The 13,159-nt window shown below is 37.7% G+C and overlaps 1 protein-coding gene and 1 non-coding gene across 2 annotated transcripts; one reads left to right on the top strand and one right to left on the bottom strand.

Annotated features, from left to right (window-relative positions):
- Positions 1-289: 289 nt before the first annotated feature.
- Positions 290-9,776, bottom strand: LOC127951040 (polycomb protein suz12-A). The gene is made up of 16 exons (XM_052548646.1): positions 9,037-9,776; positions 8,357-8,403; positions 8,166-8,230; positions 7,899-7,967; positions 7,746-7,795; positions 7,564-7,649; positions 6,699-6,918; positions 6,494-6,596; positions 6,292-6,397; positions 6,026-6,206; positions 5,812-5,900; positions 5,408-5,551; positions 4,992-5,149; positions 3,111-3,309; positions 2,655-2,734; positions 290-2,482 (listed from the first exon to the last, which is right to left on the bottom strand). The coding sequence occupies exons 1-16, from the start codon at positions 9,206-9,208 to the stop codon at positions 2,191-2,193; spliced, it is 2,061 nt and encodes a 686-aa protein (XP_052404606.1). The 5' UTR covers positions 9,209-9,776; the 3' UTR covers positions 290-2,190.
- A 2,731-nt stretch (positions 9,777-12,507) lies between these two features.
- On the top strand, positions 12,508-12,579 carry trnat-cgu (transfer RNA threonine (anticodon CGU)). The gene has a single exon. It is a non-coding gene; the product is annotated as a tRNA-Thr (tRNA).
- The last annotated feature ends 580 nt before the right edge of the window (positions 12,580-13,159 follow it).

The raw sequence follows: 13,159 nt of genomic DNA on the forward strand, positions 1-13,159 counted from the left end.
CTGAATCTCTTATGCTCAGACAATCTTTCTGCTTCGGAGTTTCCTCAAGTCAGAAGTGTAGAATGTATCCTTAGAACTTTTAGCCTGTTTAAACACAGTAAGGTTTAGTGTGTAAAACAACTAGTATTGAATTCATGTTTGCCTGGTACTTTGTTCTTATTTAGAAAGTACTGTTTTTGATTTTTACATCACCGGGTTAGAGAGTGTTCATGTGTCAGCCTGTTCACAACTTAGGCTACAATTCTGATCAGTAGATATCATTGTTTCCACAGAAATGTGACAATTCGCACTAAGCTTAAATGTTGTGCCATTTTGAGATTAACTTGTTTTTTTTTTTATGTTCACATTTTTACATACAGTCTTACTGTAGCATTTCATGTTTTTATTAGCTGGCTTTTACCTTACAGTAATGTTTATAATGCATTGGTTGGAGATTTTAGAGGAAAAACATTTGACAAAATGAGAGGACAAGCACCAGTCACATGTTCCTGAGATAAAAGAACATCATTTACAAGGTACTATGTAATTCCTCACTGCAGAGATCTTTTGTAACCCGACACGGATAACACCCACAAAAGATCTAATCTATACGATATTTATAAAACTGTGACCGTAAAATGTATATTTACCTCATTTTGTCTGTGCCTTTGCAGTACATCTGTAAGAATGCAACTTAACACTTGGTTTAAATAAACTGTTAGGAACATTTAAACAAAATCTTGTTTTTTTTGCAAATTGTTTACTCAAAGAAAAAAACAAGAAAGAAATTATGAACCTGGCTTGTGAGGTATCAGTTGTAAAACAAACAAAAAAGAATCTTTATTTTAAATAAAGAGCAACCTCAAGCACGTTTCAGCATAATTCAGAAACAAGTTTGATAATGTTTCTATTCAAGATAAATATTTTTTTGACATTCCTTTCAATCAGTAATCCACATATTGTCTAATCATTGCTGTATTAAGAGTGTTACACAAATTGCAATTACGCAACGGTTTCAGACAGTTAAGTAATTGATCAAAAATCTTTTTTTTAACCCAGTGCAGATTTAGCAAAATAAAGCAGTTATGATTCACAAAGAGAGAGTTTTCTTTTAAAACCGATGCATAAAAAACAAAACAAAAAAACACTATGAAAACTTTCATTTCTTATTTGAAGCCAACTAGACAAACATTATAGCCATTTCACTTTGGTCTAAAATAATATTCCTTCCGGAACGCAGTCACCATCAGCAAATCCATCATGTCACTAAACTTATGTACATGTTAAACAGGTTTTCCTCAACACCTGAAAATTAAACAAATAGGCACCATGAAGGACAAGTGGAAACAAAGTATATCGATGGACACAGCCGAGCAGATGCACAGAGATAAAACGTATGTGTTGAACTGGACACGGTGTTGTGTGCAGTAAAGCATCATTAAAATTATTCAAACAAGAATAAAAGATACCTGTTTGCACTGATTTAAACCAAAAGTTCAAACCCTGCTAAAGAGTCCATGTTTCCATGGATAAAGCAAGTGTAAACATTTCTGCAAGACATCTCCCACCCCACTGTGTTGTAGCACCCTGTACCTGTATGTTTGTGTTGCAAGTTCAGTGGAATTAAGGCTAGAAAAAACTTGAACAACTGCAGTGTAAACTCAGATGGCCTGCAGCACTGATGCAAAAAAAAAAAAAAAGAGCCATGTGAAGTCTTCAAGTGTGGTGCAACAGTAAAGTGGATACTAAGCCACCAAGAACAGACCAACAAAACCTTGGTCCAAACAAATTAAAAATGGAAAACAAAAACCTTGGGGTGGCACAAACTGAAATGCTGAAAAAAAAAAAATTCCATCCATCAATTTTCAAAATATATTAAAAAAATCTTCTCATAGTCCGTTTAAAAACAGGCACCTAAAACAAGTGCTAAAAATTAGCTAGAGCTACAGGGTAATGTGGGTTGAGAAAAATCTGACCTGCTTGTACAGTCCATCATAAAGACTAATGGCATCTTCAAGTAATTTGAATCTAGTAAAGAGTGCTCTGAACTCAGATGACATCAGGCCAAAATTAGTATGTGGCCGTCAAACCACATAACTCGCTTCTAACTCGACATCAACTTCTACGCTGGTGCGAGCAGAATATGGTCAGATCCAGGGGACGCCTGATGCCCGCTGACACTCAATTCAACGCAGAGAGTGAGGAGGAGTTTCAGTGATTCTGGGTCTTGATGAAGTTTGATACACTGGCTTCACCATCACCTCTGGATCCACCATCAGCATTGTCTTGAGGTTTGGATTGCTCCTGGCCATCTTTTTGCTGTTTCAGATCTCTCAGGTGAGCCATGGCCTTATCTATGCTCACCGTATTTACCAGGCCAAAGTCGTGCATGCTGACCAGATGGAGCAGAACGTTCCGGCACAGATTCTTCTCAATGATGGTGGTGCCATGATGTTCCACAAACAACATGCAGGCCTGATTCATTTGGTCGTCAGCTATGAATCTGCCCAGAAACAAATCAGCAAATTACTGGCAGAAATGTGATCGAGCTCTGAGAGATGAGCTGACATAACATGCAAAGTGAGGCCATTGAAATATACAGAATTGCATTTAATATTGATATTTAAACTGTTAAACAGAAAGGACCAGAGAGAAAGAGAGGTGAAAAAACATACCCATGTTTCATTACATGCAGGTTCCACAGTTTCATGACCTCTTTCTCTCCCTCATTGACATCCATGAATTCATCGATTTGCTGAGGGGTAGTGAAGAGGATCAAAATCATTTAAAATGGTAAACAAAAACTTCTTGGCAATTTCTGATTTAAGGGGTGCTATGAATCTTATGTCACTGGACAACTAAGCAATTTTGCTGATAAAATTAACCCTTTAGACTTCAACATTGATTTAATGCAACTTAACATCAATTACACCGTAACATGCTCCTCAGATGTGTGTCGGTGGAAGCATATGTTCATATCCCTGAATCATATCCCTGAGTCACAGGCAGAGTCATAACTCACGGTATTGAGGTTTGACTGGTCATCTAGAATTAGTCTGACCTAATAATTGCTACGATTGATCTTCAAATGGTATCAGAAACTGTTAATGGTCTTGTGAAGGCTTCCTCACCATAACGGTTTTCTCCCTGAGCCATGCCGGATCTCTCTCGTCCTCACTGTCCACCTCCATTTCCTGTGGTCTAAGAGGCACGCAGCTGTCGCTGTGGAAGTACAGGCGGTTGTGGCCGCTGATGTACGTCCGCTGCTGCTCCTGTTCCCCATCCTCTAACTCCAGGAACTCTGAGAGGCTGGGCTTTGAGCGCTTGGGCCTGAGGAAACCGAAACATTGTGTTTTACCTCCAGATTCAAAGAAATGGATGCAAGGTCTGTGACAGGCCTGGGCGTCATGACAGGATGTACTGTAGGAATGTTTCCTTACTTCAAACGTTTGAATGGTAGTCAGTGTGGAATTCAGATGCGTATCACCAACTTACAATGGAATAGAACACAGCTCGTCCAGTGATATTTATAATGCATTACTGTTTGAGTTTTATTTTTGACTCAAGCATTATATAATATAAACCAGCTGTTTTAACACTGATCCCAGATCCATCATTCATTTCTTATGAACAACCTATTTTGGTTAGCACCCAAATAAAATAATTGACTAGTTAATGGAGGAAATAATGGGTATGCAACATCCAACACATTTTTGATTAAAGGGGTCATATGATGCGATTTCAATTTTTGCTTTCTCTTTGGAGTGGTAAAAGCTCTTGGTACATGAAGAAGATTAGTAAAGACAAAAATACTAAAGTCTCAAATCAAAAGAGAGATTCTTTTTATAAAAAGTTAAGAGACAACCACTCCTACCTAAAATGCCTCGTTTAAATACACCCCCAAGTCTACTTCACGATGTGGGAAGATTTGCACAATGCCGCCCAAATGTTCACGCAAAGAAAGAAGGCGTATCTTTTATCCCTGTGTTGCAGCCAGCACCATGCCGTGGAGACACGGTTTCATTGTGAAAGCAAAGCTATTTTGTTTGGCTTTCCAAAAGGGGACAAAACTAGAAATCAGTAGTTAAGTTGTATTTACAACACTGTTCCAGAACAGTTCAACCAAAACATTCAGATGTGTGCTGCACATTTTCTGGAGTACAAGGACTGGTTCCTGTATGAGTAAACTACAATGCCGGTGTCTGTTTCTATAAACCATGGCAATTCTAACCCACTGGTGATTCAAATGCGAGTTTTGAGCAGTGTAGAGTACCACTTGTTGTTTGTCGTTCCTCCAATCACAAATGAAGACATGGTTTTATGTTTGTGGTGCAATACCCAACGCGTAAAAAGAGGCAATTATGTCCCCACTGGATGCAACAAATGCCTCGTTTGTAATGGGTTTTATTGGTCTTGTCAAGCCAGGACACGGCATTACAGTATGGTAAGGGGAGTTACATTTCCATCACACGCTTGAGGCATTCAGCCAATCACAACACACTGGATAGCTGGCCAATCAGAGCACACCTCGCTTTTCAGAAAGATGAGCTTGGTAAAAATCGGCACGTTTAAGAAAGGCAGGGCATAGAGAAGCTCAATAAATGTACCTTATGTGGAAAATAATGTTTTGAGAACCTTAAACCACATAAACATTGTATTACACCAAATACACAAAATGATGTTCTTTTTAGCAACGTCATATGCCCCCCTTTAAATTTTAACAATATTATGATATACATTAAGGGCAGCTGTGGCCTTAATGTAGAGTTGAGACTTGTAACCCGGAGGTCACAGGTTCGAGTATCGGTTCTGGCAGGAGTTATAGGTGGGAGGGAGTTAATGAACAGTGGCATTGACTTCTTACTGCTGTGTGTGTGCACTTGGATGAGTTAAATGCAAAGCACCAATTCCAAGTATGGGTTACCATACATGGCAAATGTCACGCCTTTCACTTTAAAAAAATGGTAAATACAACAGAAAACCATGCAATAATTTTTTCAAACCAAACAGACCTGCAAACAAGGAAGTGTGTAACTGGAGTCCTCTTCACGGGGCCGTTACGGCTGAAGGCAAAGCCGGGCTGGCAGTGGATGTCCTGAGGGTTGCCCACGTAAGAGCCATCATAGCATTCATTAATCGACACATCTATCCTGGCTCCTTTAGGATGAGGCTGGGTGAGATAAACGTCCATCACTATAAACATTTCTACCCAATATAGACTATATTTAAGTTGCTCTGCAAGTCATCTTTCAGAAGACTCATATTTAATCCTTTTTTAAAGGTTATGACTTTAACCCAGCTCAACTATGAGTAAGCCATTCACAGATGGATTCCCACAACATGCGTAAACATTGTGGCGTTACACTGATTTATACTGCATAATCCATGTGGTCTGGTGACAGTTTCATAACCTTGCGATGTTTCTCACCACATAGATGAAGATGAAGCGGCTGTGCGAGAGCTTGAGGTGCTTGAGGAGACTGTAGAGCTTACGGCAGTTCAACGTGCACCAGGGACAGTGCAGGTCATCTCTGGCCTCCGTCTGCTGCCGTGTGTTATTGTTGTATAGGAACTACAAAAAAAGGTGATGGACACAACAGACTGTAACCACACAGTAACCCAACATACAAGACCAACAATGAGTCAAGGCAGGACTTGTGGACTCCAGCGCTCTCATTGTGATATGATACAACCAAATCTACAGTGCAAAGATGTCGAGAACCACAGAAAACTCCCTGCCCTTTTGATAGTCAATATAAAGGCCTGGGATAAGTGCTGTGGTTGTGAGTAATGGAGCTTGTTAGATAATTGTTTTAAATGCATGTTACTCACCTGATAATAAACACGTAGTTTCTGACGAGGTTCAACATGAGTTTGTTCTCTTCTGATTGGTAGATCAGCACCAACCGAATCATTAACAGCTGCAATCAATCAAACATCACTGTTGTTAACAATCCTCAGTACTGCACACAAACTGTTCTGCTTTAAAAGATCAAAAAGTTTGTGATTTTCACTTGTAATCACTAACTAGCGCTTGTGATCTTACCTACTGCCTGTGGAGGCTTTACATTGCTAGGCTTGCTGCCGTCTACTGAGCTGGATTCAGAATTGCGTGTGGCAAGAGGTTTGGCCACTGTGGCTGTTCCTCTGTCAGCCGTGTCATTAGTCCATCGCAAAGTGAACTGCAGTGTGGGACCCTGAGAAAAGGTCTCGAAGGGTGGAAGCCACTGAAACACAGGTTCCCAAAGAATAATGTACAAACATCTCAAATGGAAACATGCGGACTAATTAAAAATGCCGCCCGCAGCTGACCTTCCCATCTAGTATGGTTTCCCACGTTGCCCGTTTCTTGCCTACAGGACTCTCCTCCATCTCCTGCATGGAGACTTCATACTCACCATCCAAAAGTTGTAGGCGTCTGTTGAAAGGAGGAGGAAGTCTTGTCTTAAACCAGAGAAGCAAACAAAGCAACAAAAAAACTACAAGAACAAGCAACTGAACCTAGAACACTTACCTATTTTTATCAAAAACTGTCATTTGTGCCACAAATGTAGTTTCTCCGTCATCCTGATTAGAGCAGTATCTCTTCTTCCTGTTAGACAGCTCTTCCATAACATCTGAGAAGAAAACTTCTTGGTAAAAAGGCCTCATCAAATGATAAAACTCGCTTTGAGGTGCAAGACTATCCTAAGCTACTTTAAAGTCTCTGAAGCTCATACTGGTATCTCTGGTGGTCATGCCGTTGAGCTCTCTCCTCCCCGGACGAGACACTCTGAACAGAAGGGAGTAGGACTTCACCATGTGGCTGTTACTGGGTTCAAACTCATGGCTGGACACCATCAGTGTGGGAAAAGCTCCCAGCTTGGTCTGGTTGCCGTCTGGGTTCAGAGGCACCTGCTTTTTCCCTGTAGGCACTTGCTTTACTGGACAACTTACATCCTAGAAGAACAGAAATTAAAACATGATCCGAGTTCAACGCATATGTCAGCTTAAAAGCCTTACATATGCAAGTGTATTACCAAAAGTTGACTGATGTTTACAAATTTATAATGCTCAGTCCTTATGCAGTCACATTAGCTACATTTCTGCAAAATTTGGAGGGCAAAAAGGTCCAATGTTTATTGTCAACAGTGGAGTAATTGGTAAAGCATTCAGCTTCAAACTAAGCAGCTTCAGTGCAGTGAATCTGACTAACTTGAACCCAATGCTAAATCTATGTGAGGAAATCTTTCTCCCTCCCATACAATTCCAGTTTGCATGGATTCCTATTGAAAATTTGTTAAACAACAGTTAATGTGACTGCACCTTTTCTCTTCTGGGATCAAAATAATTGATGACTCATCTTGCAAGTCAACACAAGACACAAAACTGTGCTTGTCAAGTGATTTTTTTTAGTTGAGCTAGATGGCAAGCATAATTATCAATTAAAAATTAACCAACAGTACGGACAGATATGGCCACATACGGTAGCAAGCAAGACAAGGACAAGTGTATTTTTGATCTAAGAAATCATGTTTTGTGGGGGGGGGAATGGTCAACGTAAGATATTTTCTCTGACTTTTTATGACAAGGACAAACTTTTACCTTTCTCTTCTTGTGGCAGACCTTAACAAGCAGCACTTCCACAGACACTGAGTTTTCTTCATTCTCTGAGTTCTGCAATGGCTTCTCTGATACATTGGATAACAAATCAGAATCACAAAGCGCTCAGATGATATTGTTTGCACACGTTGCTAAAAGTGTACATAAACCTAATGTTAGCTTACCAGTTTTATGAAAGAATCCAGTAAAAGTGAGCTGCAGGTTTGACGCCATGCTGCAAGACAAAACTGGAGATAAAACTTCTGCATGCATTTGAGCCATTCAGTCACGTTCAGAAAATCAGCGAGCGAAATAAATCTGGATCAAGAACATCTTACTTGTGAGATTCCTGATCCACTTTCGACTTTTCTACTTTGAATAGCAGGTCGTTCACACTAAAGTATTTTCTGAAATAAAAGATGCCAACAAATTTTCTGTAAAACCCTCATTCAACTTATCTAACTACAACTGAAGTTCATTACATCAGTCAGTTACAGTGCATTTTTCAACATGCAAATTTACTCACAGTGAGGCCTGCACAAGGAAATGAAGGTGTGGCTTTTTGACAAAGAGATTAAGACATTAGGTGCATGTAATGGTTTTACCTTTTTGAATTTGTTCTTGAATTTCTGTGTGCCATATATGTAAGAGATCTGTGAAGGAAGATTGGCTGAAAGAACAGAAAAAAAATAGAAAGATACAACCAGTCAAGTCTATTGTTATAGCAGCCATGTACAGTGAGTTCACATCTAAATGAGAACAGCATGTCATTTCATCATGATCATGGTCTACTTACTGCGATGAGATTCCTTGTGCGAAGAAATCGGTATATTTGAGTTGGTTCTGTGAACAGAAATGCAGTTGTATCATGCACACCAATGTTGCCAGAATGAGAATCAAGCCATGTAAATAACCAAAGAAACTACCATTTTAGATACATGTCGAGCCGGTACCTATATTATAAACTTTTTTTTGTACAATGACACTCTTACACATGAATCAAGGTGGCAGTTTGCCAAGTACACTACTTGTCTAAGCTAGTGTAGAAAAACTGCAGTGAGGTTTTCATGAGGTTTGTGTTTTTCACGACTGTTGTCCATTGCTGTTATATGACAGATAGTCCCCAATGTCATATTAAAATAATAAAATGCATAAAAGCACCACAAAGCACGTGTCATCTCTTGATGCACGTGTCCAATTTTCATATAAGTTAGGATGTGGCCTAGACAATTAATACGTGTCTAAATCCCTCCATTGTGGAAAAAAAAACATGACGTGCGACTTTTATGGTTAACTATCCGTCTTTTTTAAGCATTCTGCAAACTACTGCACACAGTTTCCCATGTAAAGTTAGTAGCCCTTAAGCTAGTATGGGTCGTAAAGCAATCATATACTGCTAAATGTGCTCGAAAAATCATCGATTTGTTGTACATACAATGAGACTATGGGGAAAAGTTTGATTGGCGAGCAACTTACTCTCGAAGGCTTGCAGGAAGAGTTCGTGGTCGGCTTGGACCTGCTCCATCTTGGGTCGCTTGACTGAAGACATCACAACACCGGACGATACGTGAGCTCCACCATTAGCCGCTTTACTCGCGCTGTTGGCGTAAAAACCGTTTCCACCAGATCCGTGCTTTTGTGGAGCCATCCTGATGTAGCGTTCGCGGTCGAATGAGACGTTTGAAACGGAACTCCAGTGGATTCAGCCAAGTTCTGGGCCCAAACAAAGAGGAGAGCCGCCGAGACCGGTTCGCCCCCTCAACAAAGTAACAGTTAACATAAACGAGCCGGCAGTTCAGTTTGTTTTACAGACCGGATGGGATTCGCAACAACGTCTCATCCGCGTGTAGACTCGAGCGCGTCGCGAGCTCTTATCGGATCATATGTAACGTTAATCTGGATTCCACGCGACGCTGAGCGCTGACTAACGTTACAACACAGAAACCCACCGCAGCAGAAAGTGAGCTTACTGAAGAGCGGTCCGCTATTCTGTCGTTATGAGATGCCGCTGTTTACTTTTTAAGACTATACAAGTAAGCCCAGAAGCCTTTCGTCCTATAAGAAACAGCCTGAAGTCGAAAGTGCTGTGAATATTACCCGCCCTCTGTCTTGAAAGTATTCCACACAGCTGATAAAACCTTGAGTTTGAACATCGAGTCAAGTTTGGTAGAGAGAGCTCGCGCAGCCTTCCGTTTCGCTTATTATAATTTTTTTCGCGGGAAATTCGTTTTTTTTTTATTTTATAGAGACCATAGCCAGGAAAAGCTCAGGGTGTGTGAAATAAAGAGCTGAGCCCCTAGCCGTATTAAATATGTATCTGTAGACATAACATATAAGTGGTTTTTGAATTTTTATTTTGTCATTTTTCTTTAATTAAACAACAGAAAAGTAGTAACATATGCTTTGTTTAGGCCCTCTCGTCATACTTATTTCAGTTAACTGTTAAACACTAAACACCTATTTCTGATCATTCGTGACAGAATCAAACAAGAGGATCGTTTGCTATGCATTGCTTTAGAAAACGACTTTGAAACGCCCTGCAGTTCATGACTTTACTTTTCAATGTGATCAAACGTTTAACTCAGTTGTGTAGACTGACATATATCTACTTTTGAAATTTGATAGTAAATGTCAAATACAAGCCAAACATATTATGCATTATGTAATAGCTTCTGGGACCCAGGCATAGACTTTTGTCTTCTGTAGAGGACATTATAATTTGGTGAATTTCTCTGTGACAATACATGGCACATTATTAAGTCTGGATGTCCTGTACAGAGCATATTCAGGGCTTTTTAGAGATGTCAAATGTTTGGAGGTTTGATCATAAACACTCCCTCTCCTTGTTCTTTAAATATGACTAACATTAACAGAATTATCAAATGTAACACTCCAAGGGAAATATGATAATGTTTTGTAATTAATTGTAAATAAACATCTCAGATTTTTTTATGGGGTTTCAAATCAGAATATGACTCTCTCTCTCTCTCTCTCTCTCTCTCTCTCTCTCTCTCTCTCTCTTTCTTATATATATATATATATATATATATATATATATATATATATATATATATATATATATATATAAATATATATATATATATATATATATATATATATATATATATATATATATATATATATAAATATATATATATATATATATATATATATATATATATATATATATATATATACACGAAATAGGGCATACTTTTCATATATGTCTTCTATAAAGGACACCAGGACCAACAGCATTTTAATCAGGCATTTTGAGATACAAGAAGTCAGAAATTCTTGATCAATAATTCTATGAAATATGAGATATTCTTTTGAAAATATTGCCGAGTTATTAATCCTATTAATACAGTTCTCTTACCATACTGGTTTGCCCCAAGAACCCATTAATATGAAAATTAGATGCAATGTATAGGCCTATCCCTTGTATAGAATGGGAAAACAAATTTATGGACATTTCAAGCACAGTATATTAAATCATTCTGTTATATCTTTCATAACATAGTTGAGAATCATCTTTGTACAAAGTTTAGCTAAAAATAGCCTGAAACCTAAACACAGATTGGTGAATGAAACAACTAAAACATTGTTTTTGCCTATACCTGCCTCATATAATTTTTTTTATTTATTTTAAATTTTTATATATAATTTACTCATTGTGTCTTCTACAAAGGGCATAGAATAAAACGGGAAATATATTGTTTCAAAAATGTTTAAGCTCCATTTGCTTCTTATCTAGATCAATCTAATGATGAGCACATTTCCCCTATCTTAGCTTCATTACACTGGCTGCCTATTCAATTTAATCAATTTTAAAATTCTGTTATTTGCTTTTAAATCACTAAATGGTTTTGCTCCGCCATACCTCTCTGAGCTTCTACACTCTTATAAACCCGTCCGCTCTCTCAGATCAGATGATCAGCTGTTCCTGACTGTACCTAAAACTAAGCATAAGCTCAGAGGGGACGGTGTCTTTGCTGTGTCTGCCCCAAACTATGGAATGCCTTTTCATGTTAAACAGGCCTCTTCTTTATCTATTTTTAAAACCCTTCTTAAAACTCATCTTTTCTCTTTGGCTTTTGACACCTTGTAAGATGTCGACTTTATTTACTTGATTTAATTTGTTGTTACTTTGAATGCTTTTATTGTGTGGTTATTAATTGTATATATGTTTATTTTTTTCTGTACAACTTTGGTTGTTGTAAAGTGCTTAACAAATAAAGTTGGTATGGTATAGTATATAAACATATATATATATATATATATATATATATATATATATATATATATATATATATATATATATATATATATATATTTATTTTTGGGTCTCATGAAGATATAATGGCATTTTATTCCCAATAAAAAGTGTTATGGATGTTTATTTCATTAGAGATTCCCATCACTTGATTAGCCGGTAAGAAGTTGTGAAAATAAATAAAATATTATTTGTAGGGAATCTATGGCCTAACACTAGATTTTATTTTGATTATTATTATTATTATTATTGTTACATCATGTTCGTCCACATTTGATGTCTGTTTAACTTGTATTGCGTTAAAATAGATTGATATATGCTTCGGACTCTATTAAATACTGTGGAGAAATGGGAATGGGTATAAAATAATGGGAATGTGTTACTTTACATAATTTCTAATGACACGTATTTTTGGCTAACGTTTATTTGTTGATGTGGGATATAAATTTGTCGTACTTTTAATTTGAAGAATTGCTACACGTCTACCGGATGTGTCCAATTTAGCAGAGGGAATAAAAAAAGATTTGGTTCGTTAGAGTGCTTCTATAATATATATAAAGACGATGGACAGGCTCACATGAGAGAATGTATCAACGAAAAATTAAAAACAATTATTAAATCGTAATTCGACATTTCAACAAATAACGTAATTTACGCGCGGTTGGCCATTAGGCGCGGTGGCCAAGTGGTAAGGCGTCGGTCTCGTAAACCGAAGATCGCGGGTTCGAACCCCGTCCGTGCCTCGGACAATGGGCATATGACAGTTTTTGCAAAAGGAAAAAAAAATAATCTAGTTAACAAAAAAACATAAAATAATCTTGTTTTCCTGTATTATTGCAACACCAATGCAAGTTCATTTCAGAAGTATAAAACAAAAAGCTTGAATCTTGAATCCATTTTATTACCTGAATAATTACTGATTACTGAATAATTGTGACCTGAACATTGTAATCTATAGCTGCCCTCTCTGTAAGTTGGAAATTAAAACTATGATTAATGGACAAAAACATAAAAGTGCATCACTTATAATAGAGAACTGTGAGTTATTGTGTCACTTAGGAGAGCGAAATATTAAATCGGGAAGTCTTAACAAAACAATCCAGAGTCGGAGTGTAAGCTTAAAGAGAATGAAATGCAAATATGCAATTAAACTTGCTAATTTAATTGAAAGATACGATTTGCTGAACAAGTCCTAGCCCCTAGTATGTTTCTTACAATGTTTTCTGACAATGTTCTTTATGATTGTTAAAAGATGCACTATTTTTGTTTTGTCTTTTATTTGTTGCACCCGTTCTATTTTCAAGGAACTTCATGCCACTTTGT

Source organism: Carassius gibelio, chromosome A3 (genome assembly GCF_023724105.1).
Source record: "Carassius gibelio isolate Cgi1373 ecotype wild population from Czech Republic chromosome A3, carGib1.2-hapl.c, whole genome shotgun sequence".
Classification (NCBI taxonomy): domain Eukaryota; kingdom Metazoa; phylum Chordata; class Actinopteri; order Cypriniformes; family Cyprinidae; genus Carassius; species Carassius gibelio.